The sequence below is a fragment of the Ictalurus furcatus genome, chromosome 20 (assembly GCF_023375685.1).
Source record: "Ictalurus furcatus strain D&B chromosome 20, Billie_1.0, whole genome shotgun sequence".
NCBI lineage: Eukaryota > Metazoa > Chordata > Actinopteri > Siluriformes > Ictaluridae > Ictalurus > Ictalurus furcatus.
Genome location: NC_071274.1, coordinates 21,503,509 through 21,521,251, shown reverse-complemented (window position 1 = coordinate 21,521,251; position 17,743 = coordinate 21,503,509). Strand labels below are relative to the sequence as shown.

Genomic DNA, 17,743 nt, shown 5'->3' with positions numbered 1-17,743 from the left:
CATTTAGTTCCAGTGGTTCAGATTTCTGAATTCCAGCTGTCCAGAGGTTAGAGGGCAGGAGCAGTCTCTCAGTAAGCACATTAGTCAGTCATTAACACAGTTTAAACAGAACATCCACCATCCCAGCTCTTTATTTTTCAACATGTAAGTATAACGGTTATTTGATCGTTTATTTGGATCTACATTTCAGAAGCTTTTTGATATTTCGTCTCTGCGTGTCTAGCCAATACATGTGTATATACAGATTATCGGCACCTGATAACAGATTTCGAGGAATACGGACACGACTGAAACAGTTGCGTCTCTAACCTACAATTTCTGACGCACGTATCTCTCCATCTAGATTTTCTGTGAGAAAGAAACAGACAGTGTGTTGGTCAGATCTGCTATCTAGTAAGACATCTTTCCATCTTTGCTTTTTAACCTGTATTATTATTGCATTGCTGCTATATGAATATGATTTATATAATAAATAATAACGAGGATTTGGGCGTTGTTGTGTCTGCAGCGACCATGGCGAAGACACCGTTCCTCTGCTTGGCATTGATTTTCCTCTGGGCTGCTTCTGCAGTCTGTATGTCAGGTACGACTCAAAAATGAAATGTGCTACATACACAGAATTATTGGCACCTCTGGTCAATATAAGCAAAATATAGTCAAATATGTGCTGCTTCAAATATTCTGTATTCGTATTTAAACCAGAAATAATCATCGTCTCCTCAATCGCTGATTTGTTTTGGCTAATTTGAAGTATTTTTGTTTAAAAAAAAAAAAAAAAAAGTATTCATGGGTAGTTTGTTGAAATCTGGTAACCCTTCTGAGAACTTCACTGTTGACCTGTGTAAAGCTCCGCACGTAGGTGAAAACCTCGTTCTTGTGCAACTCAGTCCAATGCACACAGCATGAAGTTTTCTGGCAAGCTTTCTAAAAATAAATAAATAAATAAATAAACGAATAGTGCACTTCCTATTCATATCTCTATTTATATTTGTTTACAACACCTTAACTGTTCAATCCGATCCGATTCAATCCGATAATATATTATTCATATTCGGTTCCATCCTTACACAACTTATTCCACTTTATGGTATCAACAATAAAAAGTTCTTGATTTTTTTTTTTTTTTTTCGTGTATTAATCAGTTTTTCACAGCAGTCCAGAGGCGCACATGCTCCTGCGCTCCAGAAGGGCCAATTCCCTTCTGGAGGAATTCAAGTCTCCATCTTTGGAGCGAGAGTGTATGGAAGAGCGTTGTGACTTTGAAGAGGCTAAAGAGATCTACCGGACCAAGGAGGCCACGGTTAATCATTTCTACATCTTATGATTCGTATATCTCTGCAGCTTCACAGCGCAACGTCTGATAATGATAATGTCTGCTCTTCTTCTCTTACAGTTAAAGTTCTGGACTATTTATGAAGGTGAGTGTTGGGATTATTTAAGGTAAATCATGGTGTCATCTAAATCTAATTTAAACTGCATGCTTTTTTGTGTGTGTATTATTGTTTATTGTGTGTCAGATGGGAATGATTGTGTCCCAAATGCCTGTCAGAAAGGATTTTGTGTGGATCAGTGACGGTCCTTCGTTTGCTCCTGCAACCCAGGCTTTTGAAGGAAAACACCGTCATCTACACGAGTTTGAATTACAGAAGGGCTTAAAATCAAGGTTTCTACATAGTTTTGAGAACAGCACTTCATAAATACTTTAGTATGTGCTGTCGAATAACGTATTGTAGGAATACCCCACCCTGAAACATAGGAACTATTTTTATATCGTGATGTGTTTAATGATTCTGGCGCTAATTTGTTGGTTGGTGCTGTCAGACTCCACTGTTAGCTTTCTCAGCATCTTCAAGCCATGTTTAACGTCATATTAACAAGAAATCCAGCAAAGAAGTAGTGGAGATGTTGGTGCAAACGCTGGGGTCAAAGTCCCAGAATGCAATGCAGCTTCACAGTGCAGTAACACCGAGTTACCGCAGGGACTTAGCTTGGTTTGACGAGCGCTATGGCACTGACTCTGGGATTAGCAAGAAGGTTTAAGCTTTGTAACCTGGTTTGTTTGAGTAAAGTGTACAGATGCAGAGATTAGAGAGATAGACAAACTAAAGGACTAAAGCGCCACTGCATCGCTCTCTTTACGTAGAGATGAAGTGAGGGCAAAATCCCACTGCACCGATGTCAGCAGGCAGTCGAACACATTAATCGCTTCTTTCAAAGAGCAACATCAATTAGATCAACTAGAAAAAAATCTCAGAATTTAATTACAAAATGAAACCTGGATGCCATTGAAAAGTCGTTCAGGGTGGCTTTTTCCTTTAAGACTGTATTCTGAGACTGATTTGACCTTCAGATAGCATCAAAGCGAACTGCTCGGTGGACAACGGAGGCTGTGATCACGACTGCCACGAGAGGAAAGACAACATAGGACGCTACTGCAGCTGTATTAATGGATACACAGTCCAGGAAGACTTCAAACAGTGTGTTCCAAAAAGTGAGGACACGGTATTTTTCTTGCTGGAGATGAATTTAAGTGCATTCCAGGTCTCTGTATTGTTAATATTTGTCCTTTATGCGTTTGTCTTTGATTTTCAGATCAGCGGTCTTGCGGACAGATTTTGATCGCTAAGTCGTTCTACAGACCAAAGCCCATTGAAGGTCTACAACCTTGGCTCGTTGGTGGTGAAGTTGGCAAAAGGGGAGAGAGTCCTTGGCAGGTATAAGAATGAACAAAGATCTTTGAGGGAAATCGTGGTTGTTGGTTTTTTTTCACAATGATTGTTTGGTTACAACAAAAGCAGTTATTAAAAGTTGTTTCTGTACACAAAATTTAAGTGGGCTTATTAACCTGCAGCTCTGGCCTGGTTTCCCACTGAAGCTAAGCAGGGTTGAGCCTGGCCAGTACCTGGACGGGAGACTTCCTGGAGAAAAGTAAGGTTGCTGCTGGAAATGGTATTAGTGAGGCCAGCAGGGGGCACTCACTCTGTTGTCTGTGTGGGTCCTAATGCCCCAGTATAGTGACGGGAACACTATACTGTAAAAACAGCACCGTCTTTCAGATGAGACGTTAAACCGAGATCCTGACTCTCTGTGGTCATTAAAAATCCCAGGACACTTATCGTAAAAGACTAGGGGTATAAACCCGGTGTCCTGGTGAAATTCCCCCATTGGCCCTTATCTATCATGGCCCCCTAATAATCTCCATCCCTGAATTGGCTACATCACTCTCTCCTCTCCATTAATAGCTGGTGTGTGGTGGGCATTCTGGCGCATTATGGCTACCGTCGCATCATCCATGTGGATGGTTGAGGAGATTCCCCCCCATACAATGTAAAGCACTTTGAGTGCCTACAAAAGCACTAGATAAATCTAAGGATTTATAAGAATAACACTAGTCTAGTATCTAGTATAATCGCAAATTAGGGTGTCACACTTGGCACGAATACTTAAGTCCATACCAACGACCGATTCTGGGCGGTTTGGGGGCAGGGCTCAAATTTGCAGGTTTACTTTCACATCAAAGAATTTCTTCCAAACAGTGGATCGATTGGGTGGTTGTTACGGCTCTTGGTTATCATTTTCCATTGGTACCAACACTCAAGCAGCAAAGAACAGTGTTTTTTTAGATGCACATTATATTATCGTACAAAAAGATCTGTTCTCTGAACCACTCCCGGATATGAAGAGTTTTCACACCACACCAAACGTACTGAGCTCTCAGGCAAATGGCCCCCGAGTCCAGAAAACATCACAAGTGTGAAAACAACCTTAAAGATACTCTGTGTTAAAGTTTTGCAATCATCTGTTGTCTCCTTGGCGATACGACTCGAAGTAAACGAAGTGTGCATTTCACCAAGGAAATCTCTTCGTGCATGTTTATGCTGAGGACGAGTGCACTCCTTCTTTAAAATCAGCTCCTTAAATTGTTCTTCCACATGTCCCAGATTGGTGGGAAAGTCCACAAGGGCATGTTTAGAACAGTATTGATTAGGTCCTGATTCAGATCGATTGTATTGGAGGTTTTTAACATGGTACCATTTATATTTGTGCTCTCTTCTCAGGCTCTTATCTTGAATTCCAAAGGAAAATTTCACTGTGGAGGCGTCTTGATTGATGAATTCTGGGTTCTCACTGCTGCTCACTGTCTTGAAGGATTCAGCCGCTTCGCCGTCAGACTGGGTTTGTTTCAGGGTTTTTTATATTAATGATTTGCTATCTTGAGACTGATATTTGCAGAATGACTCTTTTTTCCAAGAGTTGTCCATTCTGGATCAGGTAGCCATTTCATTGGCTAGCATTTTAACAGATTGTGGCAGCCGGGGCGTGGAGAAGTGCCGACTGTGAAGTGGAGAGGGAGCCGTGGAGAACGAGCGGGTGACAAGTGATTGTCTACACCTGTGCCTAGTTTACAGCAGCCTATTTATTTGCTAATCTCTGGTCTCTTGTTCTCATGACTGCCTCGACACTTGACCACACCCCCAGCTGCCACACAGATAATGAACCCATGATCTGCTCATTTCTTAAACCACTCCACTGAAAAACACTGCTTTCTAGCTAGCAAGCTAGCCAGCAAGCAGTGTTTTTCAGTTAGCCTTAGAGGTGTGCAAGTTAGCATCTCACAGGTTAGCTGCAAACTGTGTGTCATGTCATACTAGCTGGTTGATTTAACCAAGGAATGACTTTGGTAATCTACAGTATAAGACACTAACATGAAGCGAAATAAGTGTATTCCTTGTTCAGAGTTAGTTTGGTCTACCATGTTTGTGAAAATTTTATGGGACACTGGTCCTGTGATTATGGGAGGGCCAAGGACACATATGATACTGCCCTTATAGTTGGTCAAAATATGCCGGGCAGCCGTCCTATTTATGTGTGAAGTGTCCAAATGCTGCATTGTAACTGGAACATAATGACCTTTAGGTGACTACAAACGTTTTGAGTTCGAAGGATCCGAGGTCACCCTTCCTGTGGTGAAAACTGTCCCGCACCCAAAATACAATAGCCTGAAGGCAGACAACGACATAGCTCTGCTGCGTTTGGAGTCGCCCGTAAAGTTCAGCACGTACATCGTCCCTGCCTGTCTGCCGAGTCGAGACCTGGCCGAGCGCGTGCTCCACCTCAACGGCACCATGACGGTGGTGACAGGCTGGGGCACGGATAAAGAAGGGACAGTGCCGTACAGCTCGGATCTCAAACACATCAGCGTGCCACTGGTGGAGCAATCCGAGTGCGCGCACCACATGGTCAACAACCTGACGCAGAACGTGCTGTGCGCCGGCAGCATCGGTAGCATCAAGGACGCGTGCAGTGGTGACAGCGGCGGCCCCATGATGACTCTATACCACAACACGTGGTTCCTCATCGGCCTCGTATCCTGGGGCGAGGGCTGTGGCAACACGGACAAACTGGGCATCTACACCAAAGTCTCCAATTACGTGGAGTGGATCGATAGCGTGAAAAAGCAGCCATGATCAAATCCCATCATTCCAACTCTGTTCTGCCTATCTTTCCACATTTAGTTTGCTCAATTATTTCTGAAATGGTTCTTCTGTTGACTAAAAAACAAGCCCCCAAACTTTAAAATCAAATCAGTATCATCTCAACTGTGTGCAAGGTTATTTATGACAATGCACTATTCATTCCGAAAGCCCTTTCAAACTGTGATGACCAGAGTTGCATAGATTACTGAGGAAATATAATCTCATACTGATTACAGATAAATTGTCTAAACATATTAAACAAGGCTGTGGTTCGTTCGGAAGTAATCATGACTACGCCCTGGTCCCTTTGAAGGCGCAATGAGAACACAATGTATGAGACTGAAGCATCCCCTCTTCAAGGGTTGAAATGAACAGCCTTAGTAATTTCACACACACACACCTGTATGTTGTTTTATATCAAACCCTATCACAGTCTAATAAGTAATGAATAAAACGCTTGGTAATGTGCTGCTATACTAAATAAAATAATCAAAGATGGGGTGGTGTGATGAAGTGGAGTAACTGTTACCGCTCAGAGCTTGATTATCTTCCAATAACAGCACATCCTGATGTATCTTATTCCTCTTTTCCCAATGCAATAATTTTTCAAATTGAATAAAGAATGACACAGCGTACATTTGGTCCTTTTATAGATGCATTTTATCGTTTCAAACCCTACATATGGCTGCTGTGGGCAATCGTCCCTCTTCAAAGCACTGGGGTCGGCGTAGGGTTCGTCACTTCGTGTATATATATGTATATACACACATACATTTGGGCTACAGGTGAAAACTAGATGCGTTCGATTTTTTTTTATTATTATTCAAATTTGTAGTATGATATGATTAATAAGGTATATGTGAAGACATCATTTAAGAGATATTAGACTTATTTTGTGATGCGTGTCTTCGGTGAAATAGTCGCTGTAGAGAAAGCTGGCTGAACCGCAGGCCTTTGTGTTTGGGTTGTGCTCTGGAAAGCATACGACGCTCAAATGAATCTACTCAAATTTAAAAGTCCACGCCATTTATGGGTCCGTTTCAATAAGACACACAATCAATAATCTTTTTATTGATTTGCATAGCAGCTAACCTTCATTAAACTTTTTGAAAACCTGAGAATAAAAAAAAAAAAAAAAATGTCATGCATAATGAAGTTAGGGGTGGAAAAAAATATAATTGCTCTGGCACTTATACATGGTTTTAGGAAAGCATTCAGCACACTATGCATCAATTTACATAAAATAAGATAAAGGGTAGCCTCGACTTTGTTTTAAGATGGAGAGATGTTCAAACTGCTCCTTGCTGACCTCGTGCTCTTCAGGTCCTGCTCGTATCGCTCCAGCTGAGCCCAAAAGCCAGGGTTTGGCTCCACCACCGATCGAGCACTTTTCACCAACTGATGAAACAAATTATATCATAATTTTTTACGTTTTCAAAACAAAACAAAAAGTAATTCTTCAGCAAACAATAATTTCCATCTATCCTGACTAACACCTCCAATAATAAACATGCGTTATACACACAGAGTGTGAAACACATCTCGTCACTCACACAGCTCAGATTTTGAAAAAATAGTTTCCATGTACACATCTAAGCAGTAATTAAAGATAAATTAGTGAATAAATGAGGAATGGAATTGCCGATGTACAAAAAATAATAATTAAAGAAAAGAAATGGCTCACGTAAAGGCACTTAAAAAGTCTGAATAGGAATTTCCTAATAAGAAAATAGGAGAAATATATAATAGACATTGCCTACAGCTACAAAAGTAAAGTATTAAACAAAGAAGAAACGGCTCACATATGTGAATTGACACTAAAGGTTCATCTAAACGATCCGAGGCAGAGAACCGACACATCACCGTCATTACTGGAAACACATTCAAACATCTTGAAAATTATGAACAGGGAAGAAATGACATAGGAGACGATAATATAAGAATATTGCCTACAGCTAAAAATAAAAAAAAAATAATTAAAGAAGGAAAAAACGACTCACAATGAGAGTCGGCTCGCACGGTTCATCTAACTGAGAAGACTCAGAGAGTCGACACATCACCGTTACTAATGGAGAGGCATTCGAGACACTTGATAATTCTGAACAGGGCTGAAGTGTTAAATAAGAAAATAATATGCATTGCCTACAGCTACAAAAACGAGAATTAAAGAAAGAAATAACGCCTCACATATGCGAGTCGGTTCTCGACGTTCAGCTAAAAGAGTCGATTCAATGAATCAAAACATCACCGTTACTATTTGACATGCAGGTGTGATACTTAAAAGTTCTGAATATGGCCGAAATTATATAAAAGAACATAACAGAAGAAGACAACATTGCCTAAAGCTTTAAAAAAAAAAAAAAAAAAAAAGAATTAAAGACAGACAAATCTACTCAGATATGAGAGTCGGCTCGTCGTTCATTTAAAAAAATACGATTCGTTGACAAACGAAACACATTCGAGACACTTGGTAACATGAATATGGCCAAAACGAGACAGACTTCATACTCAAATAAAATACATCATACTCATAAAAAAATAAGAAATAAAAATAACGGAAGACAGAAAAGCCAGCTCACATTTGCCAATCGACTCTCACTGTTCATCTAAAAGAGAGTCGATTCACCATTAGTAGAGACGCAATCCAGACACATGTAAGAACTGAATATTGATCGATACAACACAGAATACATCAGAGTATGTACATCGATGTACGATGTACAGAGTACATCGTATTCATTAATAACACAAAAAAAGAACCGAAGAAAAACGGCTCTCAACGTTCAACTAAAAGAACCGATTCAAAGAGTCGAAACATCAGTTACTACTGGACATGCACGTGCGATACTTAAAAAGTATCAGTATGGCCGAAATTATTTAAAAGAAGATAACCGAAGAAGAAAATAAGCATTGCCTACAGCCTTAAAAAGAATTAAAGACAAATGTACTCGTATATGAGTCTCATTAATATATATATTTTAAATAACTGAATTTTAAATAAAACGAATCGGCTCTCAACGTTCAGCTAAAAGAGCCGATTCGCATACGTGAGCCGATTTGTTCACTACTGGAGACGTATTCGGGATACTTCGGGGGCGGGCTCTGAAAATGTCCGAAATGATAGTGACTGAAGATAAGCGTACCTCATACGCCTCGGTTAAGGACAAGCTTTGGTGTTTCATGAGGTAGGCGATGCATATTGTAGCCGAGCGGCTGCGGCCATTTTTGCAGTAGACGACGGTGCGGCCGCCGCGCGCAGCTTCACTGAGTATGACATCAGCACAGCGGTCGAAGTGCGCGCGCAGGTCCTCGTTGGGATCGTCGTAGGCGGGCACGCGCAGAGTGCTGACCCGGGCTGAAGGACAGGGCTGCTGCTTGGACACGTTGATGCAGAGGGTCACTGCCTCCTTCTGGAGGAGCTCATCAGTGCAGGCTGAGCGAGCATTGCTGATGAACAGCGAGTCTGTAACCTTACACAGCTGCAGCATTCAGTGTGTGTGTGTGTGTGTGTGATAGCAATATCAAAACTACTACCTGTCTAATCAGACAAAACTTGCATGCTCACTCCTCCAGTCTTACTCACATGCATGTGGATTTACAGTGCTGCAGAGTCCCTCACATACTGCACACACCCCAAAATTACACACTGCACTGCTAAATTTATTCCATGATGGCAGAGCAGAGCAGCCACGAGGTGTCTTCATGGTCCTAATGCCGCTTGATTGCTCTCCCTGAAAGCCTGTTGTATTCGAGTGTATGTTAAGTAAGGAATAAAACATTTCCTGTCATACTGTTATAGGAAATTAATCAACGACAGGATGGTGTGATGTAGCAGTTAGTAGGAGTTTCTGTTACTGAAATTTAGATGATATTTTATATTATATAGCAGAACATCCATAAGTTTGCCAACGATTACGGTTTTTCATTTATTAATGAACAACACGCCATACTTTTTATCCATTTATAGTAACGTTTAATGTTTTGGAAAGTCCACACGACAAGCTAATTCCTGTTATCACTTTTATGATATGTCCATTAAACAGTCGTTCCTTCACCAGCCTCCCTTTCGTCTCTCGTTTAAATATACAACAACAAAAACGAAAAAATGCTGCAACCGGAAGACGCAAACTCGTCTGTCCTGACCGTTACAAAGTGCTGACACTGGAGACTCCTTCCTAAAATGTAAAAGGAACGTTAAATAAAATGTCAAATAAATGTTCAATGAAAATGTAGCATATCAGTGGTTATATATTGTACATTACATTCTGTAATTCATTTGTTAATTCAGAGCACATTTTTTATTACCAGCTTAAGATTTGTAAATTGTATCCTTGTTGTTTATTGTGTAACTGTTATTAGTAATAAATGTTTCTTTGTTTTCATTTTTTTTATTTATTTAAGGGCAACATATCAATTTACAAATTAAAGCTGCAAGCAGCGATGAACGGGCCCTTGCACCCGGGTGCACGTTGGGGCTGCTCTGCCAGGGGAATGCCATTAATATTTTTTTAAGCACTTATATGTTGTTAGTAGAGTATCACGATGTAAAATATGTAATTTCCTGTTGGCAGCAGGTGGCGCTATGACTATAACTGAATATTGGCATATAGATGTCTTCAGGCCAGACTTGATAAAACATATGAAGTTTGGTGCAGACTGAACATTATATGTCTGAGTTAGTGTAAAACATGTCAGTTCATGTTGCCAGCAGGTGGCGCTATGAATTATAACTGAACATTGGCATGTAGATGTCCTCAGGCCAGGATTCATATCATACGTGAAGTGTGAAGCAGATTGAACATTGTATGCTTGAGTTATAACAACTTTCTGTTTATTAGCAGTAATAGCATGCTTTAGCACTTAGCTAAGTGTTGCTAGCATGTTCTAACATGTTTCTAGCATGTTGCTACCATGTTTAGAATTTGCTGGCATATATGTTGCTAGGAATACATTAGTGTAAAACATGTCACTTCCTGTTGCCAGCAGGTGGCGGTATAATGATAGCTGAATATTGGTATGTAGATGTCTTCAGGGCAGGATTAGCATCAAATATGTGAAGTTTGGTGAAGATTTAACATTATATGTCTGAGTTAATGTAAAACATGACTATAACTGAATATCGGTGTGTAGATGTCTTCGGACCGGGACTTTTATCAAACTTGTGAAGTTTTGCGCAGATTAGACATTGTATGTTTGACTTATAACAACTTCCTTTTTCATGGCGAAACATCGAAATTTGTGAGACCGCCATGCCCACGCCATGCAGCAAAAACTCAAAAGCTTCTCAATTTAGCATCGTCAATGTGTTTAGATGAGACTGACTGAATATGATATCGATCTGATGAAACCTCTAAGAGGAGTTCGTTAAAGAACGAGGCCTGGAAATGGCAAAAATTTAAGAGAAAAATCAAAATGGCTGCCTTCCTGTTGAGTTTAGGGCATGGGTTCAAGAGACGTTTTTGTACGTATTGGCATCTTACACATGTTTACCTAATTTCGTACATGTAGGTGAAATGTAGCGCGAGGTGCACATTGGTGAAATTTGGTAGGTGGCGCTATCAAGCCATTTTGCCACGGCCAATTGTGGAACCCCTATCAAATGTAAATTTTCACACTGGCATAAAGTTGGCTTGATGTTGGACGTTCGATATTCGCAGATATGTGGAAATTAAGGGACCGTCTCTAAAGTTTCGTCATTGGTATACATGTTTCTAACTTCAATAGCATTTGAAGGGAATGACGTACAGCTATAACGCAATCTTTTAGATTTTTGATATTTATTAAAATAAACTATTAAATGATATGTGATATATATGTTGTAATCAATTGTTATTTATATTTACATTTATACTTTATTATTATATTTATTCGATTTGCAGTGTAAAATAAATGAATGGATGGGTACTGTACGTACTTGACTGCGTAATGGCGTCATCACGTCAACTCAAGTCATTCTGACGCTGCTGACACGCGAGTTGCGTAATGACGTCATCGCGTAAACCCCGAGCAACAAGACGAGGACAGAGGGAGGGGGAAGAGAGAGTGAGAGAGAGGGAAAAAAAAGGCTTCAAGATGGCGGCCGAGAGTGATTTGCGGTGCATGTTGACAATCTAATTGCACGCTGGGGACGTTTTTGGTATTGTATTTTCGTTAAGAGAATACAGAAGAGTCGTGAATAAAAAAAATAGCTTTATAGACTCAGTCAGCACTGGATATTTTTGCGGTGAGTTCTCAAGAATATGATGGGAAAAAGCAAACAAACACGCATGTCTGTGACCGGGGCGCCATTTAAACATTTATACACGCCGTGTGAGGAAAGCAGGATCAATGTTTAAAGGAATAAAAAGTCTATTTTTAAAAGCATTTTATTTGCCAACAAATAAAGCAATATTTACGCTAAGTTCCCTTGTAGAAATGTAGGAATAAGGGTTGTGCTTAGGGTTTGTTAAGGGTTGGCGCATTTAGCAAGGTAAGTTAGCGAGAATTAGCTCGCCATTAGTCATTGTGTGTGTATTAGTGGTGTGTGTTGCTAGAGTTTCCTCCACGAAAACGTCTTTTTAGACATTTTATAGCTTAAATGTCTATCACAAACACTAAAAAAAAAAACTATTACATTTTGAGCGTCCGTGAATTAAAACATTTCCAATGTTACATGCTAATCTCTGACATCCGCCGCGGATTTAAAAAATTCCGCCGAGTGACGTGTTCATAGAACTCGTACTTGATTATTCTAAATATATTCGAATAAATAACTCCTTATAACGTCGCGTTAAACTGCTGTACAACAAAAATACGATCTAAATTTGTGACTGAAGTGACCAAATCCAGTCGAAAAACCCAAACAAACCGCCCTTACTTTGGCTCGTGACGCTAGCTAGCATACACACTTATTAGCAAGTTATTACATTTAATAGATATAACTTTTCATTATAACACCAGTTTTAATCAATAATAATACAAAACACTTCAGAAACCTTTACGTAGTTCTCTAAAATGAAATAGATAGCAGTATGTGTTAGAAGTTTTCTTTGCTAGCTCTCAACCGTTAAAGTTATGCTAACTGTCCAGCTTAGCTAGCAATCAGTTTGTTTTTGTTTGTTTGTTTTAAATTAATAGAAATGTACATCCAGAGAGGTCTAACTTCATGGTCAAATTAAGTAAAGATTAACATTGTGTCATTGTATTCAAGTCACCAGGTTATTTTGCTGTCTTGCTAATTATCTAATTCAGAGTTGAAGTAAATGGGATGCTAGTCAGAGATTTATTTACTTATTTATTTATTTTAAAATATGAATATCATGTGTAATAATGTGTGAATTGTATTTCTTTGTTTGCTTCGTGTACTGTATTTTTTTTGTTTGTTTGTTTGTTTAACAGGTTCTCATTTATGGTTTAGCCAAACCTAACCAGCAAATAAATATCTACAGGAGCATACACACACACCTGACTTATCCCTAATAATAATCCCCCAATTATTCAGATGATACAATTTAGAGGATTCACCTTTTTTTTTTTTTTTAAATGATGCACACCTGAAACTGTACCGATAATACGTTTGCACATGTATACTTTTTTTAAATTAAATACGATAAGTTTTTCTGTGCGCACACGACCAGAGGTTTGAAGGAAAACTCCACTCTGAAACGCATGAAATGTGTTTATACGGAAATATGTGCGACGAGATGAGTTGATGCTGTAGTTTGTTATTCCCGTGATAGGTTAACGAACATTGTAATTGCTTGTGCAGTTACAAGAGTGTTTATTAACACCGGGGAGAAGTTTTGCAGAGATGTCTCGGACACAGGTTTTATCGTCGTCGTATTAATGAGAAATCCAGCGGAGACGTTGACGCGAACGCCGAGTCCCGGAATGCAACGCGGCTATCGTTTGAAGGTTTAGAAGCTGATCTGTGTGTAAATGATGGGGTGACGGAGCTGGACAGACTGAAGGACCTGAAAGCTAAAGCGCCGCTGCATCGCTCTCTTTAGGTCGACGGGAAGTGAGGAATAATGCCGCCTTCGTGATAATTGGGAACTTGGACATTTTTTCCAATCCAGCACCGTGGATTTCTCACGTTAGGGCGTTGGCTTGAACTCGGGCGCTTAAAGTCTGGAAATAATACGAATACTCGCGACGAGCTCTCTGCGAAAACTGGAATTAAAGTGTTGTTTGGTTCGTGTGTAGTTTATTTTTAAAGTGGATGTGATTATTCACTGTCAGTAGTGAGGAAAACAACACGAAAGAGGAGTTTGAGCGAAATAAATCTAACAGAACGTGAACGAACGTTTCAGGATTAATTATCACCCGGTATTTATCAGTTTCGTATATAAACCGAAACTCAAAAGGCCACTGAAATCACCCTAGATTACGCTGGTCGTACCTTGTCTTTCTCGTTCGTACGTCTCACTCTTACGAACACGCTGCTGTGTTCGTAAGTGACGCTTCGGAGAAGTCGAAGCTGTCGAAAGACTCGCAGTAGGAATTACAAGTCGGAGAGCCGTTCAAAAGGATCTATCCTCGTAGGACGTCATAAAGTTCCCTACGCGGTTCCGACTCGATCGTGAGCGCAGTGTAAATCCCACAGCGCTGCGACGAGCAGATCAGCATTGTGGGTGATGTAGAAAGCGTAACTGTAAAATCTTGGACGCAGCTAAAGATCCCGTGTTCATTTTAAAGATGACCGTGCATATTTTTCAGAGTGTATTTTTCTTTTAAAGCTCAGATGGTAGTTAGTGTGTGCAATCCAACCGTTAAAACCCACAAATATGTAATTAAGGCTACCCCCGCATTAATCCGGGTACGTTTGAAAACGCATCCACGTTTTGTCCTTCCGTTCCACACCGATACGGCGGTTTTGTCCAGCGAGCGCTCCAGAACGCTCACCCAAGCGGATACGTTTTAAAACGTCCTTTTCCGTTGCAGTGTGGACTGGAAACGTTGGGGGGGGGCGGGCGGGTTCAGCTCAACTTTATAGTCTTGGGTTACCTGTAGCAATATAAGGACGTAGGCGTTTTCAGACGCTTCGGTGCGGACGAGCAGCTTCTGGAAAACGGCGGTGTAAACAGGGACTGTGTTTTTTTTTGTTTTGTTTTGTTTTGTTTTTTTAAAAAAAAACTTGAAAGAGAAAATTCTTTCAAAAAATATTCCTCAGAGATGAGTTTATTAGCACTACATGCATGTCCTGGTTTATAAAGAGTCATGAAGACCTGGACTTGCTGTTAGGAGTTTTTGTACGTGTAAATGTATAGTTAGTTTAATTCATCAACAGTATGTATCCAAGATAGGCTTAGGTTTTTATTCAATACACCAAAGAAGTCTGAATGTACCGTTTTACAGTTTCTAATGAACGCTCCTGGACCTCAAGCTAGAGTCAGTGTTTTTATATTTCTCTTTCCAGTGTGTTCAAGTGTTCACCGCGTGCATGCTCAAAGAAATGAGTTGAGATGTTTGGTTTTTTGTTGTTGTTTTTTTTTACTACAGTGTGGGGTGAACTTAATCTGTTTTTGTCATGATGTGCTGTATATATTCACATGATGATGATGATGATGATGATGATGATGGTTTTCTTTCCCTGAAGGTTTTATGGCTTGTGGGAACAGATACATTAATCAGGTTTATATGAAATGTTCATTAGAAAGGCTGATTCGCTAATTCAATTTTGCTCATATTGAATAAAGTATCCCCCCCCCCCCCCCCCTCCATATATTAGTTAAAATAAATGTATATAAAATTATACTCATGGTTTGCAAAAACTGTTGACGTTGAGAAATGTTCACTTGGCTGGATTATTTCCTGTTCTGTGGATGATTTTATATTTACATTTACGCTACTATCGGGTTCATAAACTTTTTGGCCGAATGTACTTTCTGTGACTCCAAACGTTTTTGTTTTTTTTGTTTTTTTTTTCCTCTCCAAATTTCAGATTTATAATATAGTCCTACTGTAACATACATATGTGAAGCATAAGTGAGTAAAAAAAAAAAAAAAACCCAAAGGGATGTTCCTCGCACTGGTTCACCAGTCTAGCAGGAAGTGTTGTATATGTCGTGGAAAATAATCCACGCCAGGGTGGTGATGCGGCCCAAGCTCTAAAACGTTTAGAGATTTTATGCACTGACGAGCTCAGGCTCCCTCGTCTGCTGTCGTTTTGATTGTCGTGGTGATCCGCATCTCAAATCGAAAACCCTCGACCTTGCGTTCGAAAGTGTTTTACTAATCTAGCAAATCCAGAAGAACTTCAATAGTTTAAAAAAAAAAATAAAAACACACTACCTGTAGAAAACTGGCTTGCGTTAACGCTCAATAACAGTCTAGAATCGTACAAAAGTACTCAATTTAAAAGACGGAGCTAATTTGTTTAGGCTGCGTAGAAGGATGGGGAAATTCGTCTATTGTTATCACCGATCTTTGCTAGTGCGGAGTGACAGGAGAGCACAAAATCCAATATTTCTGATCAAGTTGTAAAACGAATTAATGGAACAAAAGGAGCTTTTGCGAATTTCTTTCTCGTCCCTGATTTGTGAGTCAAGCGAACCCTAGTTTGGGGACTCGTTTACCACAGGATAAAATTAACCCGGAATGGAAAAAACCGTCAAATGGATACGTGGACGTTTCATATGAATTCAGGAAGTTTCAACGGTACGCACCGAAATAGTCAATATGTGTAATTATTTTCCAAAGGGAAACGTTTTTAGAGAGCATGTAACGTGCGCTGTTTAAGGCATGAGACCCTTCAGAACGTGCCGACTTATTTTTGCCGCCACCCCCCACCCCCTGAAGATTATTTTCTACTAACAGTGTATCCTGAAGGGTTTTATTCCTCTTTTACCACAGCAGCATGTCAAAAATGAAAAAACGTTTAACGTTACAGTTACGTGTAATGTTTTCTTCCTGTTATCACTTACATTATAGCAGCTACAAACTGTTTTGTCTGTTTATACGAAGCGTCCCGCGTACAAGTCTCCGTGAACGATCTGTTACTATAGAAACGATGGCGTATTAGAACGAGCGCACTAACGTAAACCCGATTCGCACCTGCACTGCTGTCGGAAGAGTCGAATAACGATCTCGGTTAAATAACGCTGCAGCGACTTTATTTGTCCTTTCAAAAACTTTTACCGGGTTCTTTAACCGAATAATTGAATCCTTTGGCCATCGTTGCAGTAATCTGTGCGATATCGTAGCGGGGTGAAAAGCATGAATTCACTCGCTCACCTGTCTGTGTGAACGCTCCCGGGGGGGGGGTTTCTCCGATATAGTGTTTCAGTTGCTCAGGAATGTATTCGAATTTAGGAAATACGACTCTGTATTTAATCTTCCTGTACTAACGGAACGGAATTTTATCCTGAGGTATCCAGGGCTTCTAGGAAAACGCGTTAATGTTTTATGTGAGCTAGCTAACAGCGTCAACTGACCAGAATGTGTACATATTAGTTTACTAGCTCTGTTAGTGTAGACTGAGAAATGAAATCGATCAAAAATATTAAATGTAGTCGGTACTCGTGGCTGTAATGAGTCATCGGTTGACGTTTAGGGGGTTCGGGAACGAGTAACAAGGCACACTCGTGTCCAGAAAAGCTTACTGGATGGAAAAACCCGTTCATCCAAAAGAGAGTAAGGATTTATTTTTTTCTTTTTCTTGTTAGGTTGGTAACCTAGACCTTTTCACGATGACTGCGTTTGCTGGACGCAGAAATAATCGCGATAAACGATATCATTGTAAGACCATTTTATGCCACTGATGTACTGATAATATAACAGCATGATAACACAAGTACACGCTTTCAAAGCGTGACGAAAGTCTAAGTCTTAAGAATATTCAGACTTTGGAACTGGAATGCGCAAGATAATTAAATATCCTAAATAAATGAAGCAAAAATCGTCTAAAACCTCACAACCAACACAATAATAAATGGACTGGAATACAATATTGGGAGTTCTTTATGCTTTAATTCTTCATCGTACGTGTTTTGGCGCCTCACGTTCACTCGTGCGTCCGCGTCGTTTTGTGCAGAAGCGAGTCGTAATGTTGTTTTTACGTTGTGCGGAAATGTCTGATTAATCTCATGTGTACAGGATGCGTTTGGGCGAGTTAAGTAATTAACCCACTAGTAAAGCGCTTCAGTTTACCGCTGTTGTTTCAGTGTTCTTCAGCTCACGCAGTTTAAACGGCTCGATCCCCGACGTTATTGTAGATTATATACGGTTATGCGTGTTACGTATGCAGTATGTTATAATTAAAATCAGCGCTAGTGTTTGCTACACTT

General features: G+C 40.0%; 3 protein-coding genes across 5 annotated transcripts in view; 2 read left to right on the top strand and 1 right to left on the bottom strand.

The window, feature by feature from the left end:
• Positions 1-67: 67 nt before the first annotated feature.
• LOC128624315 (vitamin K-dependent protein C) lies at positions 68-6,112 on the top strand. The gene is made up of 9 exons (XM_053651892.1): positions 68-144; positions 344-393; positions 509-583; positions 1,143-1,300; positions 1,394-1,418; positions 2,351-2,491; positions 2,593-2,714; positions 4,059-4,176; positions 4,918-6,112. Exons 3-9 carry the CDS (start codon positions 514-516, stop codon positions 5,466-5,468), a joined length of 1,185 nt encoding a protein of 394 aa, XP_053507867.1. The 5' UTR covers positions 68-144; positions 344-393; positions 509-513; the 3' UTR covers positions 5,469-6,112.
• Positions 6,113-6,193: 81 nt separating this feature from the next.
• On the bottom strand, positions 6,194-9,167 carry dusp28 (dual specificity phosphatase 28). Its single transcript, XM_053651914.1, has 2 exons — positions 8,621-9,167; positions 6,194-6,875 (listed from the first exon to the last, which is right to left on the bottom strand). Exons 1-2 carry the CDS (start codon positions 8,963-8,965, stop codon positions 6,750-6,752), a joined length of 471 nt encoding a protein of 156 aa, XP_053507889.1. The 5' UTR covers positions 8,966-9,167; the 3' UTR covers positions 6,194-6,749.
• Positions 9,168-10,446: 1,279 nt separating this feature from the next.
• wdr33 (WD repeat domain 33) overlaps positions 10,447-17,743 on the top strand; it is a 28,202-nt gene continuing 20,905 nt past the window's right edge. Inside the window, exon 1 of one of the 3 annotated variants that reach the window (XM_053651828.1) lies at positions 10,447-10,491. The gene's annotated coding sequence lies outside the window, so the exon portion shown is untranslated. Of the gene's footprint in view, positions 10,492-11,327; positions 11,701-17,743 lie in introns of those variants that run through there. The other 2 variants (XM_053651827.1, XM_053651829.1) reach the window with 2 other exon arrangements.

What these genes read in the sequence shown, in the direction of transcription:
- dusp28 (XM_053651914.1), bottom strand. Translation starts at nt 8,965, where the DNA reads ATGCTGCAGCTGTGTAAGGTTACAGACTCGCTGTTCATCAGCAATGCT. An exon ending in CCTTAACCGAGGCGTATGAG is followed by an intron (nt 6,876 to 8,620) that starts GTACGCTTATCT and finishes TTGTTTCATCAG; the next exon opens with TTGGTGAAAAGTGCTCGATC.
- LOC128624315 (XM_053651892.1), top strand. Translation starts at nt 514, where the DNA reads ATGGCGAAGACACCGTTCCTCTGCTTGGCATTGATTTTCCTCTGGGCT. An exon ending in GTTCTGGACTATTTATGAAG is followed by an intron (nt 1,419 to 2,350) that starts GTGAGTGTTGGG and finishes TTTGACCTTCAG; the next exon opens with ATAGCATCAAAGCGAACTGC. An exon ending in GGGGAGAGAGTCCTTGGCAG is followed by an intron (nt 2,715 to 4,058) that starts GTATAAGAATGA and finishes CTCTCTTCTCAG; the next exon opens with GCTCTTATCTTGAATTCCAA.